At 47.2% G+C, this 20162-nt stretch overlaps 1 protein-coding gene across 1 annotated transcript in view; it reads left to right on the top strand.

The window, feature by feature from the left end:
• The first annotated feature begins 4604 nt into the window (after window positions 1–4604).
• LOC124775663 (transcription factor Sox-3-like) overlaps window positions 4605–20162 on the top strand; it is a 62828-nt gene continuing 47270 nt past the window's right edge. The window contains exon 1 of the mRNA XM_047250490.1: window positions 4605–4817. Coding sequence (XP_047106446.1) covers window positions 4605–4817 — 213 coding nt within the window. The remainder of the gene's footprint in view (window positions 4818–20162) is intronic.

The following is a 20162-nucleotide window of genomic DNA, read 5'->3' as shown; positions in this document are numbered from 1 at the left end:
CCATGAATTTTAATACCTACTCCGAATTTTTCTTTTGTTTCCTTTACTGCTTGCTCAATGTACAGATTGAATAACATCGAGGACAGGCTACAACCCTGTCTCACTCCCTTTCCAACCACTGATTCCCTTTCATGCCCCTCGACTCTTATAACTACCATCTGGTTTCTGTACAAATAGTAAATAGCCTTTCGCTCCCTGTGTTTTACCCCTGCCACCTTTAGAATTTGAAAGAGAGTATTCCAGTCAACATCGTCAAAAGCCTTCTCCAAGTCAACAAATGCTAGAAACGTAGGTTTGCCTTTCCTTAATCTTTCTTCTAAGATAAGTCGTAAGGTCAGTATTGCCTCACGTGTCCAACATTTCTACGGAGTTAGTTTTCATAGTTACGACGTATAAAGATGAACAACTTATCTGATCAAAATATACTAATTCTGATTATAAAGATATTGTTACAGCATCCTAAATGAGTGAGTGCAAGTTAATGACAGGCTATTTTGTAATATTCTTACCTGTGATTTCCTTAAACAGCACACCTTCATTTCTTCACATACTTAAGCCTTTCGGCTCTTTATTCGTCTGCAGTCAGAACTAACACGTAATTTACACTGCAACACCAAAAATAAATATAAAAACCAGAAAACGGGAAAGTTCTATTTGTGGCATGTAATTCGAATACTACTAAGGAATCTGAATCATCCTAAACTTTCGAACCCCACCAATTCGCAGATTAAAACTATGCGAAATATTGCTATCAAAGCTACTATGCTCATAGAGCCAGCAGCAGGAGAGGTCTCTCTCATACCCCGTATGCAAATGATCCCAACCGATTTACCCACTCATTTTAAGCGAATTCAGTTCCCAATCAAAGTTTTGTTAGCCATAACAATAAACTCGGCGCAACGTCAGAGAGAGAGGTGGAAGAGGAAATGGATACTGAGGGACGGGGGAATGGACGTAGAGGGGGTAGCAGGATGTACAGAGGGGGGGGGGGGGAGGAGAAGATTGAGTGAGAGGGGGAGGGAAAGAGAGAGAGGGGGGAGTTGATGGTCAGTGAGGGACAGAGAGGAGAGGAAGAGAGGGAGATGTGCAAAGAGAGGGGACAGGAGGAGACAGAGAGAGAGAAGGGGAAGAAGGAGCTTAGGACACATACCTAGTTCCAAAACCTATTTAGCAACTGTGAAGCCTATGGTGGCTTGCCACAAAGGGCAACGAAACGGGGCGTAGAATATCGTAGCGGTAACGCTGTAAGGTTGTCATGGATGACAACCAAAGGAGTCCTGCTATGAAAAGAGATGGCGACGGACAAGCTGGCATCCCAACGGTGTTTGGGGCGTCTGCAAGTACATCTTTGCTGATTATCGAGGCTCTCATTGTCCTGAAATTGCAATCATTTGTCTGCCAGTAGATGTACATGAATCACGTCTAAGGATTTCCGTTCCATTCAGATGATTCCCTCGTGGTGCTTCGGAGAATCGCGAATCAAGTGACCGAGGGTACGGAGACGTCGAGTTCAGGGATGACGTCACAGGACGCGCTGGCGAATTTGTTGTGGGTACATGGACGTCAGGAGAAGTATGCGTGCAATGTAATCAGAGTGGTAAGAATGGTTCGACATTTTTTCCATTCATAAAAATATTATGCTAACTCCATTGCAACGTATCGTAGTCATTACTGAGGCTGACGAAGGTGTTACACGCTATTAGAACGACGCAGTCGTCTCCAGTAACACCGATGGTGTCAGTTTCCACGATGACTGGAGTTATAGTTTCATTATTTTTTCCTCCTCTTCATTTCTACATAACTTAGTAATAATAAAGAAAAACGTTCCTTCTTCAGGCCACGAGTGGCCTGCCGGGACCATCCGACCACAGTGTCATCCGCCGTGGAGGATGCGGATAGGAGGGGCGTGGGGTCAGCACACCGCTCTCCCGGACGTTATGATGGTATTCTTGACCGAAGCCGATACTATTCGGTCGAGTAGCTTCTCAATTGGCATAACGAGGCTGAGTGCACCCCGAAAAATGCCAACAGCGCATGGCGGCCTGGATGGTCACCCATCCAAGTGCCGACCAAGTTCGACAGCACTTAACTTCGGTGATCTCACGGGAACCGGTGTAACCACTGCGGCAAGGCCGTTGCCAACTTAGTAATAACAACAGATCTTTTTGTGATGTCTTTTCGAATGTGAGTCGCTATAGCCCACTTATTGGCATTTTCCACCTTACCATGTGAGGAGGCGCAGTCGTTAGGGCACTGTACTCGAAATCAGGACGACGACGGCTCGAATTTCAGTACAGCCATCCAGAATAAGCTTTCCGAAGCTTTCCGCATGACTTACCGCAGTTGCTGAGGTACTTCCACGGAATAGCACATCGGCGGTTTTCTTTCAGATCCTTTCCCAACGCTAGCTTATGCTTCGTGTCTAATGATCTCGTCACAGATGGGGCCTTAAACACTAATCTTATTTCTTTCCAGTTAAGGATACACTGCCACGCGGGGTAGCTGCGCGGTCTGGGGCGCATTGTCACGGTCCGTGCGGCTTCCCCCGACGGAGGTTCGAGTCCTCCCTCGGGCATGGGTGTGTGTGTTGTCCATAGTTTAAGTTAGATTACGTAGTGTGTAGGCTTAGGGACCGATGACCTCTGCAATTTGGTCCCATAAGACCTTACCACAAATTTCCAAATTTTTCCTAACTTGTAGATGTTTTGCCGTGTGTTTCGTAACAAGCTGAAGTCGTCAAAAATTAAGACACGCATTAGCAGGAAATGAAACTTGGAACTTTTGAGGCGCCAGTTGTAAGCAGTTCCAAAGAAACAGAAACTACCAGCAGAAACGAAAATGACGATGCGGTGGATACATTGTCGCACAAAGATAGGGCTTTATATTGCTGGTCGTAAAAGTCGGCTCAGCGCAAGAAACCATTATTTACGAGCATTATACGCGAGTGCTGCGCTGAGCAGGCTGGCTGCAGCGAATGTGCGTCACGTTGGCGCCCCTCCTATCAGCGGCCGCTCTTCAGATAGTTGGAACAGTTTTCAACTTGCGTGTTCACGTCGGCACATATCTGTGCTTATGCATCATTCTGCTTCGCGTAAGGTTACGGTTACACTGAAAGAAAAAAAGGTTTGTGTTATTTGCCTTTGTCCATATTAGACGTCAAAACTCGAATCCCTACACTTCTATGCTCGAAACGTCCAAACGCAGCTGTTTCACAATATCCGACTTGTAACAATTGCATGATGTCTAATATATTACGTCTGCAAATGGCAGAGATAAAACGTGGTTCCACGTTTGTCGTGTTATGAACAGCTATAGACTGAAACAAAGAGAAAGGTTGAAATTCGATCCTGCCACATAAGGCACACGGCTGTCCATCAAAATAATAACACGAGGAAGGATAGCAAATAAGGGCTGTGAGCATCGAGTCGAACTGAGTTTGGATGGTTCGTCTTTCCATAGTGTCTGCCCCCGGTATCTGAGTGGACGCAGTCTGCTTTCCGCTGCGCTGCGGCGAGGACCTCTTGTTTACGTCCCGTCCGCGCGGTCGCAAGTGCCCGTAGTTGTTTACTACTTCGTCGCCGCTAGTTTAGAGTCCATCACTAGCGACGCACATGGCAAATTCATACAGACAAACCGCCATCAAGATCAGTTTTCAACCCCATCGATCATGCACGACCGCGAGCTTTTGAAGTGGAACGTTTTATAGGTGACGACGTTAAAATTGAACCGCAGGACATAATTGGTATCCATCTCTCTATCACAAGCAGTGTTGTCTACGTCAAGTTAGTAAGTGACGAGGTGTGCAACAGAATCGTGCCCGCACATGCGAACGATCTTAAATTCAAACATTCTGATGGCCATACTGGGGCGGTCTCTATCGATCACGCGGGACTTGGTCTCCGTACGATACCCGACTTCTAACTCCGTTTCGTAGTACCAACTGACGTAGTCACCGCGGCTTTCCAGCCTTAGGACAGAGTGGTCAGCCACGTGGCCGAAAACTGGGCCACCTTTACAACGTACCCGGTTCTTCAACGTGTACGACAGATCAAAATTGAACTGACCAAACGTGTACCATCCTATCTTGTCATCGGCGGATGTAGGGTGATCATTATGTATGACGGTCAGCCACACTCTTGCTCCGGTTGTGGGCAAGAAGGGCACGTCAGGTCGGATTGTCTCCGACGACGGTTTACTCAAATCCCGACAGGTGAATCTATGCCTCCTTCTACGGTGACGACCCTTCCTCTCAATTATGCTGAGGTTGCACGGGCGGCAACTCTTTCCGATGCTGACCACATTCGTCCGATAGCCGCCACCGACAGCGAGGCCATGATGCATTGTGCAGTACTGGATCCGGCCTCTACAACGGCGCCCCCTCCTGAGGATAATCACCGACCGACCTTGCAAGAAGGCGTGGATGCCAGGATGGACATCGGCCCACGGGTTGTGCCGACAGCGGCTTTCTTCCTGACAACGGAGCAGCTGAAGAAATCCACCCACATTCGAATACTGAAACGCACATCCGTAAACAGCGTTCCCCGCTGAAACACAAGAGACGGCGGCTTGCTCCATCGGACGAGTGCTTGTAGCGATCGTCTGACATGGACTGTGGACACTCCGGCGACAGTACCGGCGGTACAGGGGCTGCAGTAACATCCCACCCAACAGATCGCCATGGTGACGGCTTCAGTCCCCCCGACCCCACAGAACAGCAGGATCACAACCAGACAGCCGCTGCCGATTCCCAGCCAGTAGCGCCGAAGGAGTTTGCGCCGAGTGCCGCAGCAGCCACAAACAGTCACCAACAGCCGATGGTATTTCGTGGCGATTGGGCGGACAACTGTGAGGAAGACTCCTTGCCCATCGTGTCGGACGGCACGCGGAAGAATCCACGCCACCAGTGTTGATAATCTTCGTTGATCCATTATGGATCGTGGGACGACGGCTGCTTCTTTTACACATAGAAGTTCATAAAATAAAATAAATTTCTGCAATACATACGGCTGTTGGTAAATTATTGCATCAAGAAGTGTTGATACTTTTCCACCATCACATACAGCGCCGGGACAGTTTTACAAGGATGTTGATGGCCAACACGATTGCTATGGATATACCTCAAACTTTATCGCGTTGTGACTACAAACATCAACACTATACGGACGCGCGCTAAGTTATCCTTGCTTCAGGATATCTTGAATTCTGCTTCCATCGATGTAGCCCTTCTCCAGGAAGCGTACGTCCACGAATTCCCACGCATGTACGGTTATTGCTTGAAAGACATCATGTTTACGCCAGTGATTGTTAAACTTTTTATTTCCACTGTTTCTCTGGCGTAAACATGATGTCTTTCCAGAAATTTCACACGACTGTGAATCCCAACTATGAAAAGTTAATGTACAATTCTGATGCATGCGTCTCGCCCGCTTCCCTCAGAGGCAGCGGTGTCGCTTTACTTGTTCGGGAAGGGATAGTGGCGGACGATATCCTCTGCCTATGGCATGAGGAATGGCACTCACAGTACTAGGTGTCCGCCTTATCATCTTCCGGGACGGACAAACGTCGCGAACATTCACGATTCTTTGCGGAAGACGTCGCCCCGCTCTTCCTAGGACGCCACGACCATCTGGTGTTTGGATATGACTACAAGTGCTTACTGGCGCCCAGGGACCAATTCCCACGACATAATCCGTGCCCGGAACTCGAGACGCTAGTCCGAGACCTGCAGATGGTGGACACTTGGGAACATCTTCACAGCCATCGACCGGAATTCACACACTTCACGAGTCACTCTTCCAGTCGCATCGACCGGATTTATGTTTCACGCTCTCTTGCCGCTGTGACGATGCGGAACTGTGGCCTGCAGCTTTCTAGGGCCACTCAGCTTACATTTGTGCCGTCACCCTGCGGCGGCAACAAGTGTGCAGAAGCCGCAGCCCGTGGAAATTAAACATCGCTCAGCCGTCGTACCCGGATTGCTGCCAAGCCGTTGATGATACGTGGCATTCGTGTGAAAATCGCCTCCGTGCATATCCCACAACGATCCGTCGATTTTTACTTCAGGGTACTGCGTGTCTGCGATGCTATGGTGCCGTCTCCGGAACGACAAACGCGGTCCACCGTGCTAAGGCTCAGATCATCGCTAATATGCGACGCCACCTAGAGGGGGTGGTCATCCACTCGAGGCCGCAGGATCGGATACCGAGCGAACGCACGTCGATGTTCCACGTACTTCGTGAACGTAAACGACTCCTAAGAACGCTGGTACGCTTCATCGACACGAATGACGGTCGTCGCCTCACCATGCAACAAGAAATAAACACAGCGTTCAACTATCATTATTCCTAGCTCTATTCAGCTCAGACTCCTGATCTGACAGCACTGGAAGACGTCTCTCAGACGATTTACGGCACCGTCACTATCCGGCAATGAAAGCGGTCTTGATGGAAGAAATTACGGAAGAAGAAGTGATCGACGCCATTAGAAAAAGGAGCTGTCAACAAGTCTCCGGGTCCTGATGGCCTCCCCTTGGAACTTTACCGGACTTTTCAATATTTATTAGCCACCCGATGGACGGACATCTGTCGCGAACTACTATCCCCGGAAGTGCCGCTCCCTGCGGCCCTTGTGAAGGGCTGATTATTCCTATTCACAAACCGTACGGTGGCACACGGCTGCAGGACTACCGCCCGTTGACGCTACTGAACTGCGACTTTAAAAACTTTTCTAGACTGTTGGCGGCGCGGATACACCAGACCTTACGACACGGCATCTCACCCGATCAAACGTCATTAGGAGGCGACAATAATACTCAAACAGCACTCAGTGAATGTCACTGGCGAGGGTATGTCGTCTGAAGAGTGCGCTGGCGGCAATCGATTTCAGTCAAGCTATAGATCGCGTGGACCACGACTATTTGGAAGCGGTCCTTCAACATTTGCGGTACCCACAGCCATTCGTCACTGTCGTCATGCGACTACTCCGTGGGGTGACATCCAAGGTGATCGTTAACGGTCGATCTACGCAGCGCCTCACCACTTATCAATAGATACGCCAAGGCTGCCCTCTGTCCACTTGATTTTACGCTGTGGCCATGGAACCACTCCTATGCTGCCTGTACCAACGACAAACCGGTATGACTTTCCGATGTAAATCACACGCTGAAGACCTGGTGATTGTCATCCGCAAAGGCGATGACACGGTCATCACACTTAATTGGATAGTCACATATAGCATGGCGACTAGTAGTCGTATAAACGTCGCAAAATCGGTGGCGATGAACATTGGGGTCGGACTGTCTGAGGACAGCGTCACCCCCTTACAGCTCAGAGATACTTTGAAATGTCTCGGCATTGATTTCACAGAGATATACAACGAACCGCTGCTCACAATTCTCGACGGCTTTTACGAAATGTTCGGACTGGGCTAGCTAACAACCGCCTACGAGCCCTGGACATCGTCCAACGGACTCAGTATGTCAACACCCATTTAGCGTTACGCATTCCGCACATCGCCCAGATATTACCTCGCCCTATACTGGCGGCTTTTGTGTCCTTCGTGAGTTCAGGAATACTTTTCAGGATCAAATATGAGACTCTCACCCTTCCCCCGGATCGAGGAGGGCTTGGCCTTAATCACGTTCATGACAGAGCGGTCGCCCTATTTGTAAGCATGTTAGTCAAACCATGGCAACGCCGTCCGGACTGTCTGAAGAGTTTGTTAATAGAAGAACTAGCACCGCCCTCCCTGTTGTCACCTGTGCCGATACACCACGTCCCCTTGTCCCTCTTCTACATCGGTGTATTTTACCTCGCACTCAGTTACGTTCGACTTGCCTTACCAGCGATTCACCTGGCGACGACAAAGACGGTTTACCGGGTCCTGCAAGGTGGACGACCCGATAACGTTGTGGAGAGGAAGCACCCGAACGTCAACTGGCGAGTAGTGTGGAGGGCAATTCACCACGTAACACTGGACACTGCCATCACGTCGATGTGGTATATCACTGTCAACGGTAAGCAGGTGACCAGATCAAGACTATATGCGATTCATATGGTAGACTCACCCACGTGCACGAGCTGTGGCGTACAAGACAACGAAGAGCACCGTCTTAGCTGTGGCGAGTCCACGGCAGTGTGGCACTTAGTGAAGCAAATGTCAGCATACTTCCTTCGAGTGACGCCGAATCATATCGACCCCAAGACTATCTTATTCCCGGATGAGACGTATTACCCACGCACCAAAACTAATGCCATCACGTGGCTTCGTGGACAAGCAGTGCATTATTTGTTTCAAGAAGGCACTAAGGACACTTTAGACTTTTGGAACTATTTGCAGGAACGACATGTATCGACAATATTTTTCCAGTTATTTGTGGAGTGCGTTCCACGACCCTCCACGTAGCTGGAACATGACGGGTAAGAGAAGCTAAAATTACAAGACGATGATAGAACACTACACGGTACAAAGTGGGATCTACCTTGGTCACTGCGAGAAGTTTACCTGCATGATACAGCAGATGGATAGTTTCGTCGTGACCCCCCGCACTCTGTAGCAGTATTTGCCCCATTTCCTCCTTTCGTCCCTGGTGCGAAAAGTTCTTCGCAGTTTTTGTTTCCCATCCTGTGCAAGATGTAGTACCGGTTAATGGTGGTTTGCTTCGTGACTTCCTTAGCCTCACACTTTGCTTTCTTCCTTTATGCCCTTTACTGCAACTATAAGCATGTTTTCAGTTATGTGCATCCCCAACTCGACGCAACGAGTGTACCTACTAGTTTAAGTTACTTACTGTTAAAAAAAGAAAAAATACACAAATAAATAAAATAACAAAAAACATTCAAAACAATACACCCATTGCATCCTTTGTGCCGCATCCCCAGGATGGGAGGGAGGAGACATCGTGGCCAGGCCTCGGGTTGCGACCCCTGCCCACCTTGCCTCCGCCACCCCACGACCTGATCCATTCCCCATAAAAAAAGTGGTTAAGGAGTTGAAAAAAAAAGGTGGTCAGCGCGACAGACTGTCAATCCTACGGGCCCGGGTTCGATTCCCGGCTGGGTCGGAGATTTTCTCCACTCAGAGACGGGTGTTGTGCTGTCCTAATCATCATAATTTCATCCCCTTCGACGCGCAAGACGGGGAAGTGGCATCAAATCGAAAGACTTGCACCCGGCGAACGGTCTACCCGACGGCAGACCCTAGTCACACGACATTTATTTATTTATTTATCTTTCCATATTGCCTCATCTTTATGTCTGAGATTGTCAGTCATAGCAGCTGTGGATTGATGGCTTCCCACTCTATTGGCGAACTATAACCAGATATTTTCCAAGCTGAGACACAGTCGCGAATAAAAACAATGATTCAGAAAATATAGTACATGTTTCTTTAATTCTAGTCTGTAGTCAGTAAAATTATCGTCAGGCTATCGACTGAGGTGTTTAGCGACCATCTTCTGGTCTATCTGAAACGTATCCCTAAAATAATAGAGCCACAAAGTGAAAGCTTCGCGACAAGTTTATGAACACAGACTGGAATTTAAGAATAGGGACGCCGTCACATGCTTGCCCCATCTGCAGATAACAATAGCTTAACCTTCGCGAGAAGAACGTTTGCTGGTGCTGTAACCATCTTTGCCGAATAGCGTTGAGCTGTCAGTCGCTGGCAAAATGAATGCGGCAACAGTTCACAGTCGCTGGTATGAAAACGAGTGAGTGCAGCCAAGAACAGATAAGATGTGTGACACATTCCGACGATCGGCATTTGCTGTTATTTGCTCGTAAGATTATTACTATGACCCTGACCCAAATACGGTCTGAAAGTAGTGTGGTAAGGGTGATATGTCGGTTACTGAGCGTAGCGGTTGTCATATATATGCCACGAATATATCAAAATTAGACTAGCGCAAGCGAAGAAAGCTGTCTTCTATGAAATAGTTATACTGACGTTAGGTAAAGAGCTAGAAAAGAAAGGGATTTCCAGTCAGCGCCCGTGTGGAGCACCGTATTTATATGATAGTAAAACGTGGATCATCGGAATGAAGAAAAGCAGAAAAAAAGGAAGCAACAATTTCCATCAAATAACGTTAAAAATTAAATGATGAAATTAAATACAAAATTAGGAAGTACTGACAAGAACAGATAAGGAAAGAACTCTATAGGAACAATTAACCAGGGGAAGGCACAGGTCAGTGGTACACATCCTGTGGCAACGAGGGATGTTAGCAATAGACGGCAAGATTAGTAGAAGTGGAGCAACACTAGATTAGCTTACAGAGGATCTTGGATGTGGAAGTGAATTAAAGATGAAATCTTTAGCAGAAGACAGGGAAGATATGGCGCCACATTAAACCAGTCAAAAGGCTGATGACTTTAAAAAGTGAAGTGACCAGCAGTATGTCAATGCTTCATAACCCGTTACAGAAGGAAATGTTTGCAGCCAATACGTCATCGTAAAAGCAGACTGTAGATGGAGTGTGTCTTCTCGGAAGAGTTCTGCTTCAGCTGCAGATTGTCAGTCGTGGTGTTTTGAATTGGCGAGTAGCCGGAACCTGTTATCGTCCTTCAAACATCCGTGAAAGATATACCTTCCGGTAAAACTAACTCTCTCTCTCTCTCTCTCTCTCTCTCTCTCTCTCTCTCTCTCTCTGTGTGTGTGTGTGTGTGTGTGTGTGTGTGTGTGTGTGTGAGAGAGAGAGAGAGAGAGAGAGTAGTGGGCACGGGAGGAAGGAGATGTCCTTAGATTGACTCAGGGCCTTCTTTAAGCAGGTCTACAGAAATCACTCCTTTATGCGTACGTACACTGACAAAAATGGGAAGCGTATCATCATTAACACCTTGACCGAACGCTATCAAATTGATATTCCAAGCCGGCCGTGGTGGCCGAGCGGTTTTAGGCGCTACAGTCTGGAACCGCGTGACCTCTACGGTCGCAGGTTCGAATCCTGCCTCGTGCATGGATGTGTGTGACGTCCTTAGGTTAGTTAGGTTTAAGTAGTTCTAAGTTATAGGGGACTGATGACCTCAGATGTTAAGTCCCATAGTGCTCAGAGCCATTTGAACCAACCTTATGCAAGCTTGTTTTCAGTACAGAAAAGGATCATTGCTAGAGTTAATAAATCGTGTACTTAGTGACTACGGAGCGTATCTAAAGTTCCTGAAATTTTTAGGTGGAACCACAACAGAAAATACGAAGAAGACGGGGACTTGTAACTTACTAGTAACTTCCGGAATTTGATTGGCATGAGAGACATAGGATCTTCGTGGAGACAGATCTCACAGACAGCGACAGCAGAACGAATAATGATGAGATGGAGACAGAAAAACAGTGTCAAGAGGGATACGCACGGGCCCATGGTGAGAGACTACACCATAAAACAATAGTAGGATTGTCCAAATTTCTATGAGGAATAGACGAATGACAAAATCTGAAATCCAAGCACAAGTTACGGCAAGAGTGCCTCCACAAACAGCCGAGAACTACTGGAAGCTGGGTCAAGATCTCGGGAGGAGGAGGAGGAGGAGGAGGAGGAGGAGGAGGAGGTGGAAGGAGAGGATGAAGAGGAGATCAGTGTTTAAAGTCCCGTCGACAACGAGGTCGTTATAGGAGCACAAGCTTGGATTGGGGAAGGATGGGGAAGGAAATCGGCAGTACCCTTTCAAATTAATCATCCCTGCATTTACCTGAGGCGATTTAGGGAAATCACGGAAAACGTAAATCAGGATGGCCAGGCGCGGGTTTGAACTCGGTGATTAAGATCTCCAGCTGACACTCGTCGTTTATTGCTGGAATCAGAGGAAAGAGATTTGCATAGTGTAGAACCAGAGTCAAATTGAGACATTGATTGGTATCTTGAAGTGCTCAGCAATGAGTCTATCCTCTGTTCCTGGCGATTAGGTCGACGCCAACGTGTCCGTAAACGAGTCAGTGAAAAGACACAAAAAGCAATGAGTTTCAAGACTCGTACATCTCCAGCTTCTGGATACTGGTTACAACAACATGACTTGTTTGGTAACTGTTGAAGGGAAGCAGAATGCTAGCCAGTATGTGGCAAGAATGTTGTCATATCGTTAACGTGGAGCGTATCTGTGGGATGTTCCAGCAAGATAATGCAAGACTCCACACTGTAGATGATACCACAAACACCTTGTGGAATGCACGGACCCTTCATTTGCCTGCGCATTCCCATCAGCTGTCAATTAAAGAGCACGTCTTGGAAGCGATGGGAAGAAGTATACTTTTATACTATGTGCCAGCTAGCAGTTTTCAGGAACTGACACAGCATTTGATTCACTCCTTTTATTCCGTTTTACAAGCCTGCAAGCAAACAATCTGGTCACTGGCACCCCCCAAAACGATCGTCCGCTTCTACCATTGTCTATGATAAGGCGCTGATTCCATACAATCGACTGGCAACTAAACACCGCTTAACAGTATATATGATGCCAGGATGGTTCCTTTGAAAGGGCGCGACAGACTTACTTCGCCATCCTTCCCTAGTCCGATGGTACTGATGACCTCGATGACCTCGCCGTTTGGTCCCCTCCCCCAAATTAACCAACCGTATTCATGTTACCTTTCTTTCTCTTTTTTGAGTTTATCACTTAGCCTAAGTTCAACCATATTCCAATTATGGCTATTTCCGCGAATTTTAGTTGAAGTATGTATTGTTTGTTGTGAGTATACAGCGTGAAAAGGAACAGTCTGTAAAGTTTGTAAGAGTGTTCCAGGGGAGATTGTGCTGGGAAATAATTGTTGAGTGAAAACTTAAATACGTTGCGCCGTATCCGAGCTATTTAGCATTGAAGTTACCCAATCACCTCAAGGTGCGCAAGTTCAGACATCCTGCCAGAGACGATGTCGCCAAACGGGCTCTTCGTTTGGTTTCCTGAAACCGAAAAATGTAGCTTTTGTTCACCTAGCTTAAGTTTACCGCTTCCGAAAACGGCGCATTTTAACTGGTAATAGCATTTTAATAAGTGATAACTCACGGACTCACAGATGTCTGTGCATTAGCCCATTTTAGTGAGTGCAAGTGTTTGAATTTACGTGGACAACGATCTGATTGGCTAATTTCAATACTGAATAACGCGGAAACGGCACGATGTATCGAATTTTTTTAACAATTATTTCCCAGACGAACATCTTCTTCAAAGCCGTTACAATCTTTTCATACTACTTCTGACTAACCTGTATATACTTCGAATTAAAAGTGAAAGAAGCATTGCCTTTAAAAGTCCCCTCGAATTATATCGACTAAGAGGAGAGAACATAAGGGTGAGAGGACAATGCAGACTGCGGACACAGCGGCGGACCAACTGTGAGCCGCCGCCCTGCGACACTTGAGCCGGCGTGACTCACTTGACCAGGAGGGTGGTGGGCGGGAGGGGGGTGGGGGTGGGGGTGGGGGTTACAACAGAGGTTGCGTACGGAAACGGGGACAAACCCTTCGCAGATGAATAGGCTTGCACCAGAGAGGCTAGCATCGAGAGCTGCATCAAATCACTCTTCGGGCTGAACGCAACAACAACAACTGCAACATTAATAATCAATACAAAGGAGAAACAGCCAAAGTCGCAAATTTCACTTTTATTTACTTGATGACTAGTTCCCAGTTTGCACCAATTTTCAAATCATCCAGAGAGTCAAAATAGTATTTTCCAAAGTATAATAACCATGTCAAGACAACAAACATACATATATAACAAACTGCAAATAAACAGTTACAGAGCTTATATGCTGGAAGTTCGTAAACAATAATAATAATTGCTTCTTCGATGTACAGGTTGAATACAACACTTCTCTCTTGGTCTTGGCATTTCATCTTGTTCCTTGTACACATGTCTTACCAGCTTTATGAGAATTTCAAACAATTCACACGGTTTTCAAATGATAGCACACAGGAATCAGTCGTCCTTTTCTTGCAGATTTTATTCGGCAAATCTAGATTTTGGCTAGTGCTAGCCACTGTCAGTGCATGTTCTAGTACGCCAGTCCCCTGTTGTTAGGGCTTCTGTCACAGTTCGTTCGAAAAAGTGTGTAGTTAGTGGAATAACACGTTAGACAATGAAGTATTCCTTAATACCCAATGGCAAAATACTTCCCTCTTTGTGTGCTATCACTTGCCAAAACGTCGTTTCGATATACCAAACTTTTATGAAATATGAGGAATGTTATGGATATTTCACTCTGGCTTTAAAGCTGGCATGGCGCAACAGCAAGTGAGTGTGATATGTCACATCAATTTACTCGAAATCGGTGACAGACAGAAACCTCCACCCACGACTAAAGAAAAATTCAACATGTTAGTTAAATTTAATATGCAACAACATGATATGTAATATGGACCAAACGCAAAATCATAGCGGCCGCTATGTTTCAATGATAACTTTTTCGAAATTCGCGCAGTGTCTTATTTCCACGTAAATACCACAATAATTATGACCATTAAGGAAATGATAAGCACACCATCACAAGCTTGACACACGAAGTTACAAGAAAAGCAGAAATGAAACATTTTTACCCAATAGATTCTATAAGATCGTTTGAGAGGTCTGCAGGGCGTGCACCTCGATTCTGTCATCGCCGACCAGCTGAATGGTCGCAGACGCTGTCAGCCTCCCGTTCCAAACAAACGAATGAATTCGCCTGGCGCTCTGGGAGAAAACTGGACACTGTGCATTAGCCACCGTACCCTGCGCAGACTCTACTGACGTACAGGAACCGAGCGTTGCCGTGGATGGTTATAATCGCATGAAATCAGCGGAAGGAATCGTTTGTAAGTTCCAAAGAGCTACCGTCAGACCAGCTGTCACAAAGGCTGTACGCAGGGAGTTAAAAAGAATGGGGTGCAACGGCTGAGTTGCTCCTCATAAGCCACACATTTCTGTACTCGGACCTAAGCGATACTTGAGTTGGCGTAAAGGAAGACGCCACTAGATAGTGGGTGACTGGAAACGAGTGATTTCGAGTGATGAATCATGTTATAACCTCTAGCAATCCTATTGAAAGGTGTGGGTTTGGCGAATTCCCGAGAAACGTTATCTGACATGATTTGTATTGCCAGCAGTGAACTAAAGAGTTGATGTCACGCCCCCCCCCCCCCCCCTCCCAAAAAAAAAAACTACTTGTGCAATGAACTGTCAGTCGTACGGCACCTTTCGTCAGCAAACAGTTTCCATTGTCATTGGCTACTGGTAGGTTGGCTGTAGTAGCGAGATGACTGTTGCACCTGGTCAGGCGACGACCAATTACACTCATGCTCATAAATTAAGGACAATGCTGATACATGGTGAAACAACTTTCTGGTTTGCGGATTTAAATCACCTCGGGGTATGACCATGCGATGCATTTGGCCTGTTCTCACCGCACGGTGGCGCTGGCAGCAGTCAACATACGCAGAGGTGTGTTGGTGCATGTCAGAGTACGGTGCAGCGAGTAAGTGTGTAAATGTTTTCAGACGTGCTAATGGTGAATGTGTGTTGAGAATGGCTCAAAGAAAACATATTGATGACGTTGTAAGGGGTAGAATACCAGGGCGACTGGAGGCTGGTCAAATACAGCTGGTCGTAGCACGGACCCTCCGTGTGCCACAAAGTATGATCTCAAGATTATGGCAACGATTCCAGCAGACAGGAAACGTGTCCCGGCGCTACAGCACTGGACGTCCACAGTGCATAACACCACAAAAAGACCGATATCTCACCATCAGTGCCTGCAGAAGGCCACGGAGTATTGCAGGTTCCCTTGCTCAAGACCTTACCACAGCTACTGGAATAGTTCAAATGGTTCAAATGGCTCTGAGCATTATGGGACTCAACTGCTGAGGTCATTAGTGTGGTGTCACCGCCAGACACCACACTTGCTAGGTGGTAGTTTTAAATCGGCCGCGGTCCATTAGTACATGTCGGACCCGCGTGTCGCCACTGTGTGATCGCAGACCGAGCGCCACCACAAGGCAGGTCTCGAGATACGGACTAGCACTCGCCCCAGTTGTACGGACGACTTTGCTAGCGACTACACGGACGAAGCATTGCTCATTAGCCGAGCCAATAGTTAGAATAGCCTTCAGCTAAGTCAATGGCTACGACCTAGCAAGGCGCCATTAGTAACATTGCATGTATCTAAAGAGTCTCACTTGTATCGCCACAATCTCCAGATGTACCAAAAGGATGGATTAAAGTTAAGTAGTCCAGAAGCTACGTACTTTTCTTTATGGCATTCATTACGTATCCTGTTACAGACCTCTCTCTTGCCTGCTAAACGCGTGCCTTTCGGCTACTTCCGTGGCGTGGCTGTCTTGCTACGCCACAACAATTAGTCCCCTAGAACTTAGAACTAGTTAAACCTAACTAACCTAAGGACATCACAAACATCCATGCCCGAGGCAGGATTCGAACCTGCGACCGTAGCGGTCTTGCGGTTCCAGACTGCAGCGCCTTTAACCGCACGGCCACTTCGGCCGGCACTGGAACAGTTGTCTCCAGACACACAGTCTACAGACGACTGAACAGACATGGCTCGTTCGCCGGGAGACCAGCAAGGTGCATTCCACTGACCCCTGGTCACAGGAGAGCCCGTAAAGTCTGATGTCAAGAACACACTATATGGTCCAGGTATAGTCTGAACAGTGATACTCGCCGGGTTTTCATCTGGCGTGAACCAGGAACCAGATACCAACCCCTTAATGTCCTTGAAAGGGAGTTGTATGGAGGTCGTGGTTTGATGGTGTGGGGTGGGATACTGATTGGTGCACGTACACCTCTGCAAGTCTTTGACAGAGGAACTGTAACAGATCAGATGTATCGGGACGTCATTTTTCCCCAGTTTGTCCGCCTTTTCAGGGGTGCACTGGGTCCCAACTTCCTCCTGATGGGTGATAACTCACGGCTCCGCCGAGCTGCTATCGTAGAGGAGTACCTTGAAACAGAAGATATCAGGCGAATGGAGTAGCCTACCTGTTCTCCAGATCTAAACCCCATGAGCACGTCTGGGATGCTCTCGGTCGACGTATCGCTGCAGGTCTTCAAACCCCTATGACACTTCAGGAGCTCCGACAGGCACTGGTGAAACAGTGGGATACTATACCCCAGCAGCTGCTAGACCACCTGATCCAGAATATGCCAACCCGTTGTGTACGTGTGCATGGTTATCATATGTCAGACTGATGTCGGGATGCATGCGCAGAAAACAGTGGCGTTTTGTAGCACATGTGTTTCCGGACGGTTTTCTCAACTTATCATCAATTTCGTGGACTTACAGATCTGTGTTGTATGTGTTCCCTATGTGCCTATGCTATTAGCACCAGTTTTGTGTAGTGCCACGTTGTGTGGCACCGCATCCTACAATTATCCTTAATTTATGAGCATTAGTTTACAAGTGGGCGACACTGCTCTACATGATGTTACAGAGCCGGTGCCTGCGTCCGATGATGACCTGCAGTTTGGTGGTGTGTTCTGTACGTAGGGTGCCTTAAACCGATCGATGGACACTACTGTATCTACCCCTTTAATATGGAGAATGAGCACCCTATCGTTTGGTGTGTGTGTGTGTGTGTGTGTGTGTGTGTGGCTCTTGGTTGGTTCAAATGGCTCTGAGCACTATGGGACTTAACTACTGAGGTCATCAGTCTCCTAGAACTTAGAACTACTTAAACCTAACTAACCTAAGGACATCACACACATCCATGCCCGAGGCAGGATTCGAACCTGCGACCGTAGCGGTCACGCGGTTCCAAACTGACGCGCTTAGAACCGCACGGCCACACCGGGCGGCGTGGCTCTTGGTAGTGCGGGCCCAGTTATCTATGCAGTGGGTCACTTAGGAGAGAAACATGCTTAGTGCCTGCGACCTCTTTGGAAACAAAAGTAATCTGTTTTCGTGCTGTGTACTTCCACTCGGTTCCATATCCTCTACTTGTCCCCAGGCTTCCCAGTGGATATCTTGAGTAGAGCGTTGGAGGAAGGAATGTCGCTTGAAAACCTCCCCCAGTAGGCACAAGTATTCGCCGTACGTCAGTTCCGCTGCTGGCCCATTTTTAATGCGCTGCACAATCCCAGCAACAGTAATGGGAGGGCGTCAGTAGGAGGCCTGCTGGCCCCCCTTTTAATACACTGCACAGCAATAGTACTGGGACGGCGTCAGTCCACAAATCCGTCATATGCCACATTATAACGGCCTTCAAGTAACGACGTAGGCGCTGCACTATGCTTTTTGTGACTGCTTGATAAAGTGAAGTCCTTGCATGTGTTTTCCATACTGCTGGGACATTACACGAAGTATTTCTGCTTCCCACTGTTCCCTGTGATCAGAAGCCACTTGCTATGGATAGTCAAAATATGAATCCATCCACAGGTGAACAGACATACCCCATTTTCAGCAGTTAGTGTTTCTAGTGGGAATATCTCCGGTCGCCTAGTATTCCCATCGCTGTGATATGCCACCAACTGATAGTCTTTCTGCCAAATCTAAATGGGCGTTTAGAATCGCCCTTCTGGTATGTCAAAATATCCGAATGGAGCCGGTACATGCCTGCTAGATTGCGCCGGCAGAGAATGTGGGTCTGAGTTTACGTGCAGCAGTCGATCTGCGTACCAAGCCACGCCAAACGCTGCATTACTATGCTTTTATAGCACCCTCGTAGCGGAGATTTCCAAATGTCTGAGTCTGCTCAGAGTAGAAAACCCATTGTCATAGATGGGCAGTACATATGGCGACTGTCGGCCTGCTTACTCGTCTCAAAACATCAGTGCCTCAGTAGCTGCAGTGCCAGCGACACAAGTGCACAGCCGTCTTGCCTAGCAGCTGGTGCTTAAACTCTTAGTCATCATTTTGCGCTGCCGCCAGATCTGCGAAATCCACATGTGTTGAAGTGCTTTACACTCTAGATAAAGGAGCGGGGTTGACGTATTTCCAACCGCTTTCATGCCAAATGTCTGCCTTTAGCCAGATTTGTGAGAGATCCATAGTCATCACACCTTCAGGAAACTATACGTAGCCGTCTTTCATGTTCTACAGAGGATGACTATGCCAGTGTATACAAAGCGATACCCAGTCCCTACAAACTTATACCAATAAAGGGCTGAAAATCCTTGATGGCCTTGCACCGGCCATATGACACGAATAGGATTTCAAATAGTCCAAACGGCGTACTTGTTGCAGTTTTATAGGTGGCATCTGTTACCACAAGCCCTTTTATAAGGTTCAGCTTCAAGAAAATAGTGAACCCCACCGACTGGTATGCAGAATCTCCATTGCTTCACTGAGGGTGCCGAGTGGCAATTATCGGACTGTTGAGTCCTTTATAGTCAGCGCAGGGGCGCAAGCTGTCCGATTTTCTTGGTATTTCGTTGGTACCAGATGAAAGGGACAAACCCAGTTGCTTTCTGACGGTTGTGCCATGCCTGCTTCCATCACTGTGTTGTATTCTGATTTTGCGTTGCGGAGCTTGTTTCGTGCCAAGCCATTTGGGCCACAAAAAACTGGAGGACCTGACAGTAAAAGGGCACTACCTGTTCTGGGCAGAAAAAGGCTGACATCAGCAACAGCGTTTTCTTTTTTGTGGTGTTGTATTACGGCTGAGACAATTGAGCATGTCATAATTCGCAAACAGCAGCATCAGCACTGCCTTGTCTTTAAGGCCATATTGGGAACCGCACGTGCCAAAGTAAAGCAAAAGGGGGAAGGGAGGGGAGGGGAGGGAAGGAGGGGAGAGGAGAGGAGAGGGGACCACCCACCACGTAACAACAAATTTTGAATGAAGCACCCTCTGCCCCAACTGCACCTCCTCTGTGGCCAAATATGACAAAGCATACGAACTGCCAAAAAAATTAATCAACTGTATTTGCAATACTGTCATCCAAAACTTCGTTTAAGGTCTGTCTCACCAGTCATGTTGGTAAACTTCATTTAAAGCTGTAAATAAGTCATCATGGAATAATGGAACAGTAGATAGCATATTTTGCTACAAAAAATTAAAAAGCAACATTTGCTTCTAAAATATAAATAATTTTCTATTGATATTTCGGTACAGCACTTTTCAGGAGAAGTCAGACAACATATTACTTGCCCCCACATACATCTCGCATAATGACCACAAGGAGAAAATTCGAGAAATTAGAGCCAGTTCAGAGGCTTACCGACAATCATTCTTCCCACGCACTATT

This window comes from Schistocerca piceifrons, chromosome 2, assembly GCF_021461385.2.
Source record: "Schistocerca piceifrons isolate TAMUIC-IGC-003096 chromosome 2, iqSchPice1.1, whole genome shotgun sequence".
NCBI lineage: Eukaryota > Metazoa > Arthropoda > Insecta > Orthoptera > Acrididae > Schistocerca > Schistocerca piceifrons.
The sequence above is the reverse complement of the archived record's forward strand: the minus strand, read 5'-3'. Positions and strand labels throughout refer to the sequence as shown.